The 15821-nt window shown below is 36.1% G+C and overlaps 1 protein-coding gene across 2 annotated transcripts; it reads left to right on the top strand.

Moving 5' to 3' along the window:
• The first annotated feature begins 13024 nt into the window (after positions 1-13024).
• LOC141430489 (uncharacterized) lies at positions 13025-15113 on the top strand. Of its 2 annotated transcripts, XM_074091208.1 has the most exons (4): positions 13025-13130; positions 13361-13513; positions 14174-14329; positions 14834-15112. In XM_074091208.1, exons 1-4 carry the CDS (start codon positions 13062-13064, stop codon positions 14990-14992), a joined length of 537 nt encoding a protein of 178 aa, XP_073947309.1. In that variant the 5' UTR covers positions 13025-13061; the 3' UTR covers positions 14993-15112. The 2 variants fall into 2 exon arrangements, with proteins under 2 accessions (XP_073947309.1, XP_073947310.1); XM_074091209.1 differs by lacking the exon at positions 13361-13513 and having other exon boundaries at positions 14834-15113.
• The last annotated feature ends 708 nt before the right edge of the window (positions 15114-15821 follow it).

Below are 15821 nucleotides of genomic sequence, written 5' to 3'. Positions count from 1 at the left end.
TCCCAAGGAATACCTCCGGCATAATAATGACTCAAACTGACTCTGTAGTTGAATATGATCAACCTGGTTAAACTAAGGACGGTAATCTGCTCCGCAAATTGGTTAATAGCGTTAAAACGGCCTAATCTTTAATTAGTCATAATGTATAACGCTGTGTACATGTATAACGCTGAGTACCCACTGACTAGGTAGGTACCTACTTATTCTCCAAGTTACATAACGATTCTTAAGTGTTTTTTCTAGAAGTGGATCTGTAAAATGCAATAATATCGATAACGAAATGATAAGTAGTATGTTTTATATGTTTTGCATTGTATTAAACGCAATTATACACGACATCTATGCACTAAATAGCGGTCCAGATAATTTACATTGACTGGTTCTCATACCGCACCGTGCTTGCCTTGATCCAGTAAGTAGGTAAAGTTGTCGAAGTAATCTGATTCTGGTTCGTTTCGACTAAGATTACTGGTCTGATGTCACTGTCTCTTACGACTGCCTCGACAAAATACTGAATACTGTGATTAAATCTAAAATCTAAAGTATAATGTCAATCTACAGATTTAATTCTTTTATGTTTAATCTCCAAAGGCAAAATAATTATTTATTTTTTACCCTCGAATATTACATCCTATCCTACTAATATTATAAATGCGTATGTTTGTAAGTCTGTTTATTTGTTCGTTTGTTTAATACCTCATCACGTCTAAACCACTGAACCGATTTAGATGGAATTCGGTATACAAATAGTTTGGTATACAAATAGAATGATAGCGATGAACGAATTTTGCGCGGACAGAGTCGCGGGTAACGGCTAGTACTTAATATTTTATTTAGTCCACCTGCGTACCTGCAATACCATATAGCTAGCCTTAAGATATTTATACAGTTTTACTTGATTTAAGTAATTCACATGGAAAGATGGGGTGAATAGACGCCATTTTAAGCACCTACACAATAAATAAATAACGTCTTAAAATTATGTGTAATTATGTGTGTTGAACAGGTAATTTATGCGTAGGTATGTGTTACATACAGATACATACACAACACATAAACATTTATATGTGATTGTACATGTCATTATGTTCATTGATTTCGTCACCTTTGCCCGCTCTCAGTGAAGTTGTATACCAATTAAACGTGGCCCACATTTCCTTTTAAAATAAACAAATTAGTTAAAATGTATGATATTAGATCAAAACATATAAGGCAAAACCAAGAAAGGTAAAAAAAAACCGGCCAAGAGCATGTCGGACACGCCCAAAATAGGGTTCCGTAGCCATTACGAAAAAATTAAGTAATATTTTTCTATGGATTTCGTATTTTATACGGAATCTTCCAAGTTTAGGTATATTTTATACCTTAGGCTACTATTTACTCATAAACTACTAATAATTCTCAAGCAAACTTAGCCGTTATAGTTTTCCTTAAAAGTTTGATTACTTACTACCATCCTGAATCTTATTGACCTTGAATTTTTTCAAAATTTTCCACCCACCGGTTTAGATTTTTGAGGGGGGACGCTCGATTTTAATGAAAATTTGCACTTTAAAGTTGAATATTTTGCAAACAAATCACTGAATCGGAATTGTCATAGCTAACCCCTAATGGTTTTTAAAGACCTATCCAACAATACCCCACACTATAGGGTTAGATGAGAAAATAAAAATCACCCCCATTTTACGTCTATGGGAAGTACCCTAAAAAAATTTTTTTTTGAACTTTTAACTGTACCATTTTGTCGGCATAGTTTACTCATATATCCGTGCAAACAGCTTTCTAGCATTGATAGTCTCTGAGCAAAGCCGCGGACGGACAGACAGACAGCCAGACAGACAGACTGACAGACAGACAGACAGACAGACAGACAGACTGACAAACAGACAGACATGGCGAAACTATAAGGGTTCCGTTTTTGCCATTTTGGCTCCGGAACCCTAAAAAGGCAAGACCTGGTCCTACTATCTACCACAAATACTAAATGATTTGTCCAGGGCTACAATTAATAAAATAACTAACAATCGTAAGTCTATAAAAAACATTTTAAGACATTGGGTAGGTACTTATTCAGGGCAACATGTAAGTGTATACTTACTTATTGTTCCTATGAGTACACTGAAGACTGCAGTTCATCCTTCACTGGATTTCAAAACAAAATAATTGCATGTCATCAGGTCATCACTCACATTTCAGTAGGCAATTCTGGAAGTCACACGTGATTCCAAATGCCAAACGTGACTTATTTATGTCTCACTCAATTGGAAAAACATTTTTTATGTAACACAAAAACATTTATTTTGATAGTAAACGAAATAGAAATACAGCATACGAGAACGAGTGGTGTAGTTTTGCGACACGTAATCCATTTTATGTAACACTGCCAATAAAATCGACTAAAATTATCCACTGTCTTACATGGATCACATGAAATAGAAAAAATAAGAGGAAATATCATAGGTCCTGGTTTGTACCGTAAGCAGTGTAGCCGGAAATGTTTAGATGAGCATCCATATTCACTTTGAAATCTGGGGTAATTATCGGTCATAGCTTTTATTTGAATAAGTACCTAATAACTTCTGAAACGGTAGGTAGCATAAGTAGAACTGTATGAGAATGTTATATTGTTGGGATTACTTTACGTGCTGCAACCTAATGGGGGATAGCGGAAAGATAATTAATTGACAGCCATTTATTAAATAAATGTAACCATAAACATCGCTTGATAGATGATTTTAAAATATTGCGTTGAAACATGAACTCAACGCAAAAGTTTTTAGATTCAACATGGCTGTATACTTGGCTATAGAACTATCGGATGCTACTCGAATTAACATATGTAAATATACATAATATAACAGCACGTAATTTACCTACCTACGATTAATAAGTAGGTATAACAAACTCAACTTGACTTCAAATCAAAAGTTAAATTTTAACTCATGGCGAATCCATTGATTCGCAGTATTCTACCAAAAGTCTTTTAAGTAGAGAACATTTTTGTCACTAAAAACTTTTATATTTAGACATGAACTTAAGTTTTAAGCTCGTTTTAATACCACATGGTTGAACATAAATGACATTATAATACTCTGACGTCATGAACTCATTTCCGATCTGTTTATAGCAACAGACTACAGTTTCAAAAGATACTCGGACGATAGGTAGCGTACAGCTTTGGGTGTGGTGTCACTGTTAGCAAAAGCCGCTTCGTTGTGGCTCTTATTTATCATACGTTAATTACCTCATATGATTCTTAAAATAGCTCAATGTTTATTTTTTTCAAAAACCAAAAGGCGATTTGGATATACTAATACACCCAGAGAGACAGGCTCGCATAGTCACTTAAAGCTGGGAAAATTAATATATTACATCTTAGCCGTTTACACTTACACTTAGCCATTTAAGAAGAACTTTCAGACCAGCGCGAGAAGCTGATGATGGCGCCAGACTGAATCATGAGCTATGCTTCTTAGCACTGATTCATAAAGAAATGATCGGATACTGCAAGGCGCAAAGATTTAGGTATAAGCAGGATGGACAATATCCTGTTAGGGCAATTTCCGCGTGAATCTCGCAACAAAAAAAGCCCAGAGGAAGACCGAGGAAGCGGTGGATGGAAGGACTCTATAGAGGAAAATCTCAGGCGCATAGGCAAGAGAAGATCGCAGAGAAAGGAGGACAGGGTCTGTCCCTGACCAATCAACTGCCAAAAAACCAAAATAGAGGAAAATCACAGGGCTAAACCCCACAAACACGGGAGAGAGGGAGCGCCATTAACACGGTCGCGTATAAACGCGTTCGCGTTACATTTCTATATATTCTTCTAACATTCTGTACGACGAACCTTGCACAAGGTCTACTACCCACAGAAAAACCTAAACCTCTCACACAGTCTCTACCACTCAAAGGTTGACTGGCAGCGATCCCTCCAGGGATAAATCTGCCTTTATACTTCGTATTTTTCTGTTTATAACCTATCTGTATTTCAACTTAGTACAATAAAAAGTTTTGCTACTGGTCACCGCCATTACCGGCAATGCACCCTGAGACTAGAAGCGGTTTCCGACGTGCGCTCAGTGGTATCAGAACACTCTAGTTCACCACAATAGCACACATTCCTTATTGTTGCAACGCCCACCTACAGCACTCTATTCAACATCAAACAGAACGATAGATGGTTTGTTTAGACAGTAAAAGATTCTTAAGGCTAACATTAATACAATATATTAAACAAGTTTTAACCTGCGGCTTCGTCCGCCTTAGAAATAACCTCACGAGAAATATTTATTTTTAATTGTGTTTGTTTCTCTATTCTTGTACAATTAAGAGTTTACATACATACTTAGAATCTAAGTTTGACCGGGCCCAATTGCATAGTAAATTACAAGCTTAATAGTATTAGCTATTGAAATTAACTAAATAACATTCGCTCGCCAAACGCCATCGATTGATTGTTGACAAATTTAACACGTCGTCTTGAGATTGAGAGCCGAGGAGATTCATTCGACGTTTTTGGACGGCGCTGTGCTCATTATTTTTGTTTGAAGATAAAGTATCCCACAGGAAAGCATTAGTGGGATATTATTACGTGGGTAAGTATCATGTGTCAATCTCAGGGAAAAAAATAAACTTTATTTCTATATATCTGTAAGCGGCTGTACTTCATGAACATAGTCAATATGATTGTTTGTTATTTTGTGGAACACTCGGTGCACGAGTCCGTCTCATATTTTACCGGTTTTTAGGGTTCTGGAGCCAAAATGGCAAAAACGGAACCCTTATAGTTTTGCCATGTCTGTCTGTCTGTCTGTCCGTCCGTCCGTGGCTTTGCTCGGGGACCATCAATGCTAGAAAGCTGTAATTTTGCACGGATATATATGTAAACTATGCCAACCAAATTGTACAATAAAAGCGTACCTCCCATAGACGTAATGTGGGGGTGATTTTTTTTCTCATCCAGCCGTTCGTATCGTTGGATAGGTCTATAAAACCAACTTTTACTTTTAAATTCGACTTTCGACCAACTTTCAGTAGTCGGATTGACTTGAAATTTGGCATATTTATGTAAATGGCGTGATAATAAAATATAATAATCTGGTAGAGACATCCTGGGTCCAGCCAGGATCGTCTCCGCAAGACGGAACTCTTCAACGGGTTACCTTTGTTCAGGACTTTGAAATCTATAACATATCAAAATCTCTGGATATTTAACTGAAACCACATTTTTCATCCTTTTGGTCCAGGGTCCATTGGTATGCAAATTTAGTTTAGATGAAAATGCAAGTAAAGTCGACAAAAAGTATAGTCAGCAAAAAATCTTGTATTAAAAATGAAATTTTTACCAAAAACTTATTTAATTTGATAAATTACAATAAGGTGATCACGAAGTTTTGTTCCATATAGTTTTTTTGTTACTGAAATCGAATATTTTGTCTTATCCAAGGTAACAGTTACAAATACGTCACTGCTTTGTAAAAAGCTTGTATCTAAGAGCAATATGTAGAAACTATACTAATCCTTAAGTTCATTATGTAAAGTTCCTTTACTAAGATTTCTAGATACTTTACGAACTTTTAAGAGTTCGGTTTTTTTAAAGGTAGTGACTATATTTTGACTCTATAACGTCCTCTACATGCGGCCTCCAGTAAACATTTTTTGTCTGCAGCGCCGGATCCAACAATTTTTACTACTGCAAAACAATGGAAATAGGAAACATTAACATTGATTTATGAAACGAGATAATATTTGAAAGCCTGCGCGGGCGCTACATTCCGGGATGACGAAACGAGCCCGCAACTTGCGTCAGGAACTTGTCAACTATTACCGGGGCGTTTCAAGGCAATAAAAAAAAAAATTAAAATTTAAGCTGTTTATTTCAAGCAAAAGAACAAAAAGCATTTTACAATCATTAGAGAGTCCTTAATCCTAATTTTAAGGATTTTGCGTGGCCTCGATTAGCGAAAGACTGAGTTGCTCACGCGTAATTAGTCTAAGTATACATGCGAGTAGATATTTAATTTCTTATATAATATAAAGTATATACATTAATAATAATAATAATAATAATAATAATAAGCCCCTCACAAACCTAACTCCACGTCCGATCCGAACATCTGTGATCACGTGAGGGGCGGACATTGGCAGCTATTTATTTAGCTACAACTTACCAATGGCTAACGGAGCTATAGTAAAAAAAAATGCGATGCGTCTAAGAAACGGTAGATATCTACCCCAGGCGGGTACCGAAGCTAACCGCGACGGAGAATCCCGCCCTGAGCTTGTTAGCTCAGGCAGTCCCACGTATTCTGGGGGGGACACCGTATCGCAAAATTCTGCCCAGTTGAGAACTGTTGCAGAATATGATTCAGTACCAGACCAGACAGATGACAGACTGACCGACAGTGACGATATAAGTTCAAACTCAGCAGTAGAGCCATACAGTCCATCAACAGCATCTTATATTCCATCACCAATATCCTCCGTGGGCTCTCGCAGAGCACCCACGCCCGTCTTAGATGTTGCGCAGAAGGCGAATGCCTTTTTGCCTGCGTCCACTAAGGCTGGGAAACCTAGGGTGCGCATGAGTTGGACCAAAGATGTTAACCTATTCATCATGCGCACCTACTACTATATCACTAAATTAGAGACAGACATGACCACTTACAGAAAACAGTTACATGAACTTTTCCAACAACAATATCCCACTGTTAAAGTTAGCGAACAACGTGTATCCGATCAAAGACGGGTCATTATTAGAAATAAATATTTAAGTGACCAAGAACTAACCCAATTGAAAAACGAAGTACAGAAACAGTTAAATAATGTAGATCTCGAACATGATTCAACGGCTTTCATACCATCGCACGATCATACCGAAAATGATGCACAACAACACTCACAACACACACATACACTATACACACAATCACACATGTCCAACTCGTCCACTCAGACTGAGACTATAACATTAACTGTAGAAAATGATATAGGAGCTTTAGTTAACCCCGACACAATAACTGAACCGAACACTCAAGTAATTCTTGATAAATTTCACTCTGCAATAGCCAAATACTCTGGAATGAACCCATGTAGTAGACCGAAATTACCAAAGTTAAAATACAGTAACACACTCTCACAGTTAGTGCATCTATTTAACTGCGACATACTGAATAGATTTCTTTCTGACGACACACAACTAATAGATATTCATACCCTTATTTACTGCACCGCTGTAGTCATCTCCGAAGAGCTAAACTACAAGATAACAGAACACACACTACACAGTAAGAAAAACAACATTAACAAACCTCCATGGCAAGCTAGACTAGAAAGAGATATTGAACAACTCAGGGCAGATTGTGGTAGACTCACCCAATATATAAATAATAATAGGTCTCGTAAAGTAGTGAAAAGAGTAGAAGAGATATTTAGGAGCAGGATTACACACACTAGACATGAAGCAGATAACAGAAAACCAGAAGAATACTTAGATACATTAAAACAGAAACTGGCACTAAAGGTACATAGACTTAGAAGGTATATGAAAGCACAAAAACGAAAGAATGACAATATTTTATTTGCAACAAATGAAAAAGGATTTTACAAGAACCTACACAATCACACGCAACACACAGAGATTCACACAGACACATCCATACCAACACAGACACAACTAGAGACGTTTTGGGGTAGCATATGGGAAGAAAATAAACAACATAATGACCAAGCAGACTGGATAGAAACAGAAAGAAAGAAATGGGATACAATAGAAGAGATGACATTTGAGGAGATCACGGAAACCGACATAACAAATATAACAGCGAACCACACAATTGGAAATCACCTGGGATAGACAAAATACATAACTACTGGTATAAAAAATTAACATCACTACACAAACACATAGCAAAAAACTTAACAGAAATAATATTAGGCAAACAAAACATACCAGAATTTATAGCCACCGGTATAACATATATGCTGCCCAAAACAACTCATTCCTCACATCCATCACAATACAGACCAATCACATGCTTACCCACCATATATAAAATATTAACATCAGCAATAACTAGAAAAATCAATAGTCACATAGAACACAACAAAATCATATCAGAGGAACAAAAAGGATGCAGGCGAGGCCACATGGGATGCAAGGAGCAGCTGATTATTGACTCCACCATCCACAAACACGCGACTAGTAAAAATAGAAACATACACTGTACATATATTGATTACAAAAAAGCTTTTGATAGCGTACCCCATTCCTGGCTGCTACAAATATTAGAGATATATAAGATAGACCCAAAAATAACTCACTTTCTACGTAATATAATGATTCAATGGAAAACTACTCTTCAATTAAATGCTGGTAATAACACAGTAACAACGCGCACCATCTCCATTAAGAAAGGTATCTATCAAGGCGATTCCTTGAGTCCCATGTGGTTTTGTCTCGCCCTCAACCCCTTATCACATCTACTGAACAACAGCCGAGTTGGATACAACTTCAGGAACACTCCAACAGATACACGTATATCACACCTCATTTATATGGACGACATAAAATTATACGCCAAGACAGACAAAGCCATGAAGAAATTAATAGAAATCACAGCAACATTCAGCAACGACATCAACATGGAATTTGGCATAGAGAAATGTAAAACACTACACATAGTAAAAGGAAAGATACAACCAGGTAACTATACAATAGACGACAATAATACTATAACAGCAATGGAAACAAATGACCTATACAAATATCTCGGATACAAACAGTTAAAGGGCTTGGACCATACTATAACTAAACATACATTAAGTACTGAGTACAAAAACCGCCTAAATAAAATATGCAAATCGCAATTATCTGGCAAAAATTTAATTAAAGCCATAAACACTTACGCCATCCCCATCCTGACATACTCATTTGGAGTTATAAAATGGTCCAAGACCGATATAGAAGCCATAGAAAGAACTACACGCACAACACTAACAAAACATAACCATTTACACCCTAAATCTGCAATAGAAAGACTGACTATCAAGAGACAGGAAGGAGGTAGGGGCATGATAAACATTCATTATCTCTGGAAAAAACAAATACACAGCTTACAAACATATTTTCACACCAAATCACGTACAAGCAATATACACAATACAATTGTCCAAAATGACCACAACTACACTCCGCTAAACCTACACGAACCACCTGACACGCAAAATATTAACGGCAATGACCCACAAGCAGAACTTATAAATAATTGGAAGAAAAAGGTACTTCATGGACGACATCCTCGTGACTTAGAACAAACACACATAGACACACCTGCATCAAACACATGGCTAAAAATAGGCAGTTTGTTCCCAGAAACTGAAGGTTTCATTATTGCAATTCAGGACCAAATCGTAAATACTAAAAACTACCGAAAATATATAATAAAAGATCCAACACTCACAAACGACAAATGCCGCAGATGTCATAACCAATCTGAAACCATACAACACATAACCGGAGCATGCACAACGCTAACACAAACAGACTACACACACAGACACAATCAAATCGCAAACATCATCCATCAAAACCTGGCACACAAACATAAACTTATACAAGACACACACACCCCGTACTACAAATACACACCACAGGTAGTACTTGAGAATACAACACACAAATTATACTACGACCGCGCCATACTCACAGATCGTACTATCCACTATAATAGACCTGACATCACATTAATAGATAAAATAAACAAAACTACATACCTCATAGATATCTCAATCCCTAACACACACAATTTACAAAAGACCATCACGGAAAAAATAACAAAATACGCAGACCTAAAAGACGAAGTTGCTAGACTATGGAGACAGGAAAAAGTGTACGTAGTTCCAATAGTCCTATCTACAACAGGCGTCATCCCAAACCACCTACACCATAGCTTAAAATTATTAGGCATAAAATCACACGTTTACACAATTTTACAAAAAGCCGCAATACTTAATACATGCAGAATAGTGAGAAAGTTCATGCAACTAGACCCTGAAAATAGCCCTCAGCAATCTTCTTAAAATATATTTATTACAACTCTTGCTACATTTACTTGGTGGATAACCCGTAAATGTAGTTAATACCAGCCTAGAGCTGAGAAAAAGCAATCCTTCGAAATAAAATAATAATAATAATAATAAGCCTTTATTGATCCTTGACTTAATCTTAAACGTAACAAAATAGAATTCAAAGGTAGGTATACAAAAAGTTTTTAAATTAATATAAAAAAAATATTAAGTCTTGGCCCCATCTTGGGTATAGGCCTCCTCCAATTGTCTCCACTTTCCTCTATCTCTTGCTGTTTCCATCCAAGTTTCTCCTGCTACTCTTCGTATATCATCAGTCCAACGGTCTATAGGTCTGCCCCTATACATTACACCACATGAAATTTGGAACAGATATTAACTTATATAAACTTAACACATAGGCAATTCTTTTATTAAAGGCGTGGTTCCCGTAGAATTGTGTTTATGTTTTAGAGTACATAAATAATAAAACTTTTATCAAGATTCAATAGAAAACACTTTGTGCATTTAAAAATGCGCTGTCGTTCGTGTTACAACTATAACAATATACTAGCTTTTGCCCGCGGCTCCGCCATAAAAAGTAGCCTATGTCACTCTCGGGTCCATAAACTATCTCTATGCCAAAAATCCGTCGCTCCGTTACGGCATGAAAGATGGACAAACACACAAACATACAAACACACTTTCGCATTTATAATATTAGTATGAATTAAAGTCCTTGACCGTACCTAATATGAGTTCAAAGCCGCAGTCAAAATCTATACGCTTATAGGAAGCTTTAACGCGCTATCCGGTTTTCAACGCAAGCGAAGCCGCGGCCAAAAACTAGTTAGAATTAAAAAAAAATATATCACTTTTCGCCTTTCCACCTATTATGTGCACACGTTTTTTGTTTTCCTAGATTTTACTAAATAATTATGATGGATGACACTTAGGTACTTCGTTGTAATTGAACTAGGAAAATAAATATACGTAGGTATATATGGCTTTTTAGCCACATAGGTGGCTCGCGTTTTTAGCTCGTGTCATATTTATATTATATTCTTCGTAAAATTAATCTTGTTGAATTCTACCTAAGCGTAAATCAAAGAACGTTCTGCTACGAGTATAAAAAATACTACCTAACATTAAATGGAACGTCCATTTAGGAAAAGCAGTCAATCTGAATAATCTTTTGATCTCAAAAAGACTTTTCTTTTGATCTGAAAGGAACTGGCTCATGCATATATGTTTATTTAACGTTTGGGCTCCACAGAAAACCAGCGTTACTGCACATAATGTGCGGCAACACATGCTGAGTGGAGACCCTTTTTGGTATCCTGCCGTGTCACCTAGTAACATAGTTTTAGTGCTAGTTCTAGTCTTAGTTTTAGGTGGTACATTTTGGAGCCAAAATAAACTTTTCTTTCTTTCTTTCTTTCTTTCTTTCTTTCTCCATGAAAGCTGGTTTTGGTAATGATTAAACCGTGTAACTTTTAATGTCACATTCAAGAGCGACTATTAAAAGATATGAATCCTAATTTCACAACGCGACATTTCTAGATGGGCCGATAGCCTTATGGATCAGCTTAATGCCAAAACAAAGAACTCCGCTTGCATTTAATATTTCCTAATTGGCTATAAGATAAATTAACAGTGTATTGTTCAAAAATTACGGGATTTATATATATATATAATGTGATTTAGGAACATAAATAGCATATGTTGAGTCTTTCATGAGAGCGTGGAAAAACAACACAGAAAAATAATATTCTCGTATAATATATGTCTATACAAGGTGGGCCCCGTAACAGGAGCAAAAAATTAAACCGCTCTTCGTCTTGAGCTAAATAGTTCTACAACTTTTGAAAATAACTTGTATTGTGATTTTTATTATAGTTTAAAGTTTAATTGGACAAGCAATGTATTGCGAAATCCGTCATTTTGTTACGTGACAGATGATGTGATTTGGGCTATTGGATGCCGTACATTGAAAATACCATTTAATTTGTTTGGAATAAACATAAAGCTAGATAAAATTACTTAATTTTTGAAGGTTGCAGAATTAAAGTAGTTTCATTTGAGTAGCAGAACCTGGGTTTAAATTTTTTGCTCCTGTTACAGGTACCACCCGGTATGAACGACTTTTGGCAGTTTTTTTGAGTGAAGGTAATATGGTGACATAGAATTCCGAATAAACAGACTGTAGGTCGGTGCTTTTAATGTAGATAGACAAGTACTTTTCCTATTTCAATGCTCATTCGATCACTGTCGCGTCTATATTTAACGCCACATGATAATTTTGTAAAGGGCTTGCTGTACGAGTGTGGCGCGACTTACCTACGTGCTAGCGAACATGCTCGTTTCGAACCGTGCAATAGGGATGTTGAGTTGACACCATTCAAAAATAATTCGAAGACACGACTCCAGTAAAAAAAACGCTTTATTTTAGCCCTGAAAACCAGATTAATTTTCGATTAACTGCAAAATTAGATGTTTTGTTGCTTTAAAACAAACAAATAGTTAGTTGATTGAGTGTGCAAACAAGTGACGTCATAAGTTGATATTCCAGACTCTATGGGAGAATTGTATTCTGACAGCTCATAAAAAGTACGTCAATTGATTGGTAGTGTCAACATCCCTATTGTGAGATACTAAATAGAAGCTCTCACACATTAGATACGCGTATATGTTTCCATTTAAAAACTTGCGCGCGGGTGCACATGAACGGAATGTATGAAGCTCTAGTACCTCATGATCGCGCGATTCGAAACGCGCGAGTGTATTCGCGCGTAAATCGCACCATCTGGACAAGCTCTAACTGTGATAGTCTATTATATTGTCAACACATCACATTGGCGGATAAAAGTAATAATTACAAATTCCAACGGAAAAGTCATGTTAGCAGCAATAGCGATGGTATCAGCTCTTCACACGCATTAAGTATAGTCGTAATAAAAGTATAGAAACATTAACATCAGTTTTATACTTGCATTATGTTGCGATCATTGTTATACCTGTTTATAATAGATTATTTTCGATTATTTTCCTGTATAGGTATGCTGGTAAGTTTTCAAATTCAAAATTGGATATTTTTATCACCTTAATAAAAGTGGTAGGTACATAAGTAGTCCTAAGTATTTTAGTTTATTATATAATTTATCCCTGTTAAATTGTGAGGTGTTAACAAAAAAAATTGATGGAATTATATAAAACTCCTAATTAAAATACTTATTGACATTATTATGTTCACGGCTTTACGCCTGAATACAGTTTAGTATTACTGTCACTGCAGGGGCCAGCCGATTTGATATTTAAATCATTTGGAGTCTGTGAACCTGAACCGTCTGAATTAAGCTTCAAAGTAGTAACGAAGAGATATAACAGGACAACAAACGTTCTCGATATTGATATATCTACACCCTACCCACTCGACGATAGTATTGTTGTAAGTATCAAAATTAACGCGATAATATCAAACATGGAGGCTACTTATGGAGGTAAATTAGAGAATTAAAAATGTTTACCAAAGTATAACTTAGTAAGAAATAGAACGAAATTTACCACGCCTTCCCCTTATCTGCGAAATAACGAGGACCAAAATTTGAAAAAAAAAACAGGAAACAGTTAATACCTACAGATTATAGGTATAAGCACGCATAGAACAATGAGAAGTCTATGCTATTTTTGTATATTTTTATGTAGTCATAATAAAAACGTTTAATATTTATAAAATCAGAAAATCTATGCGTCTTTATATCTTCATGTCTATCTGTCTGTCAGTAATCACTGCAAAATTACCCCATACTGCGCTTTGCTTGGGATAACAATATAACATATCTACAAATCTGTACGGAACACTGCCCATTTTTTATCATAATTTTCGTTTTAATCGCATGGACTTTGTACATATATTTATTTTAACTTCATGCATCCATATCACCCTATTCCTAGGAAAATAGTAGTAACCGGCGCACGCACACGGACGGACAACAAAGCGATCCTTTGATTATAAAGTTTCTGTTCAATTCTTTTTGAGGTATAGCTAACTATTTAAAAAAATATATTAATTACTTGGTTAATTCTGAACGGAAACAAATATTTTCAGTTAGAGTTGAATGCGTGTGCGAAGAAGGAAGGGGGGTATAAGCCCGGTTCGTTTCACATGAAAGACAAGTACTGTACTGTCCTGAAAACCATGCTGGGTGACTTGTTCGATATTATTCTGAATATAGCTGGCAGAGACGACTGTCCTATACCAGAAGTAAGTATTGTAGAATCTAATGTTATATACCTGGGCGACCGAGCTTTGCTCGGGCTAAAACCCGATGATAAGCGTTTTCCCAAAGATAAGATCACGCTAGATCGATTTTTCATCCCCGAAACCCCCACGTACCAAATATCATCGAAAACCCTTTTTGTTATCCTGCCGGGTCACCAAGTAACATAGTTTTAGTAATTAGTTTTTAGGTGAACCTTTCTTTCTTCTTTCTTCTATATGTATATTAGATTATATATATATAGATTTTTATTGTATGTGTTTAGTTTTAGGGGTAGGAATAAAAAAACACAGGATCATGGTTCGAGCCTGGACTCGCACCTTTGAGTCTTTCATATACTTTAATGTGCAAAATTACAGTTGCAGTTTGTTTCTTAATTTTCTGCACACATCTATGACCATGAAACACCATTCTTCTACGACATCATACCTACCCAATTCTCTTCTCCGCGTTACTTTATTTTTAATGTTCTTATGATTTATTTTCAGGGCACATACGAAATCCATGATTTTTACTTCGACAACAGCAAATTCACGGTGCCACAAATATACGGCGAATACAGAACTGAGGGACTGGTCTACAAGGATGATGTTCTAATTGCATGCTATTACTTTTTCTTTGATATAATACCTAAAGCCCAGGAATAGACTCTGAACCCAGCAGTGCTACGTTTTGCTTGAAGCCCAGCTTGAAAAACTTCCTTCCGACCTCTGTAGAAGAATACAAATTGCTTTACTCTCGAAAACCGTATTTTTAATTCTTACCGGATCACTTAGTTATCCATATGACTATGTTTTTACAAGCTTTTATTTACTTTCACCTGCTCCGTTGTCTGTCTGTCTGTCTATCGTCTGTCTGTAATCAAATCTTGCAAGTTAAATTTGACCAACTTCCGGTAGTCAGATTCACTAGAAATTTAGAATCTTATGTAAATCGCGTGACAATACAATAATCTAGTAGTGACATCCTGGAAGTCCAGCCAGGATCGTCTCCGCAGGACGGAACTCTTCAACGGTTAATAGCATCTACTTGAAATTTGGTATGCAAATGTATTTTGGGTGACAATGCAAGTAGACTCAACAAAAAGTACAGTTAGCAAAAAAAGCTTGTATTAAAAATGATTTTTTTATAGTTAGGTTATTAATAAGATAAGTATGTTCAATTCCTGTCGATGAATATGACAAAATAAACCAATTAAAAACTAAATGTAGGCAAAACAATTACGTAACCTAGCTTACTAGCCTAGGTATGCCTTACCGCAGTCTAGAAATGTTTATGGTCAAAAGAACGTGGGAATACATGCCACCTAAGATTTTAAATAACTTTACTTATTTGCCCCAGGGCCCTAGGTTACCTAGCTACGCCACTGATTACAGTACAAGTAAAGGAAAACCTTTACAAATTCAAAGTTAGTAGCTTGTTACATTTTCATTATTTTCAATTCCAAACTTATATTTACAGTTTAAAAATCATCTA

The sequence above is a fragment of the Choristoneura fumiferana genome, chromosome 8 (genome assembly GCF_025370935.1).
Source record: "Choristoneura fumiferana chromosome 8, NRCan_CFum_1, whole genome shotgun sequence".
Classification (NCBI taxonomy): Eukaryota; Metazoa; Arthropoda; class Insecta; order Lepidoptera; family Tortricidae; genus Choristoneura; species Choristoneura fumiferana.
Note: the sequence above shows the minus strand (reverse complement) of the source record. Positions and strands in the feature narration are given on the sequence as shown.

Coding starts and splice junctions, on each gene's coding strand:
- LOC141430489 (XM_074091208.1), top strand. CDS start 13,062: ATGTTGCGATCATTGTTATACCTGTTTATAATAGATTATTTTCGATTA. Junction 13,131..13,360: donor TTTCCTGTATAGGTATGCTG/GTAAGTTTTCAA, acceptor CTGTCACTGCAG/GGGCCAGCCGATTTGATATT. Junction 14,330..14,833: donor ACGACTGTCCTATACCAGAA/GTAAGTATTGTA, acceptor ATTTATTTTCAG/GGCACATACGAAATCCATGA.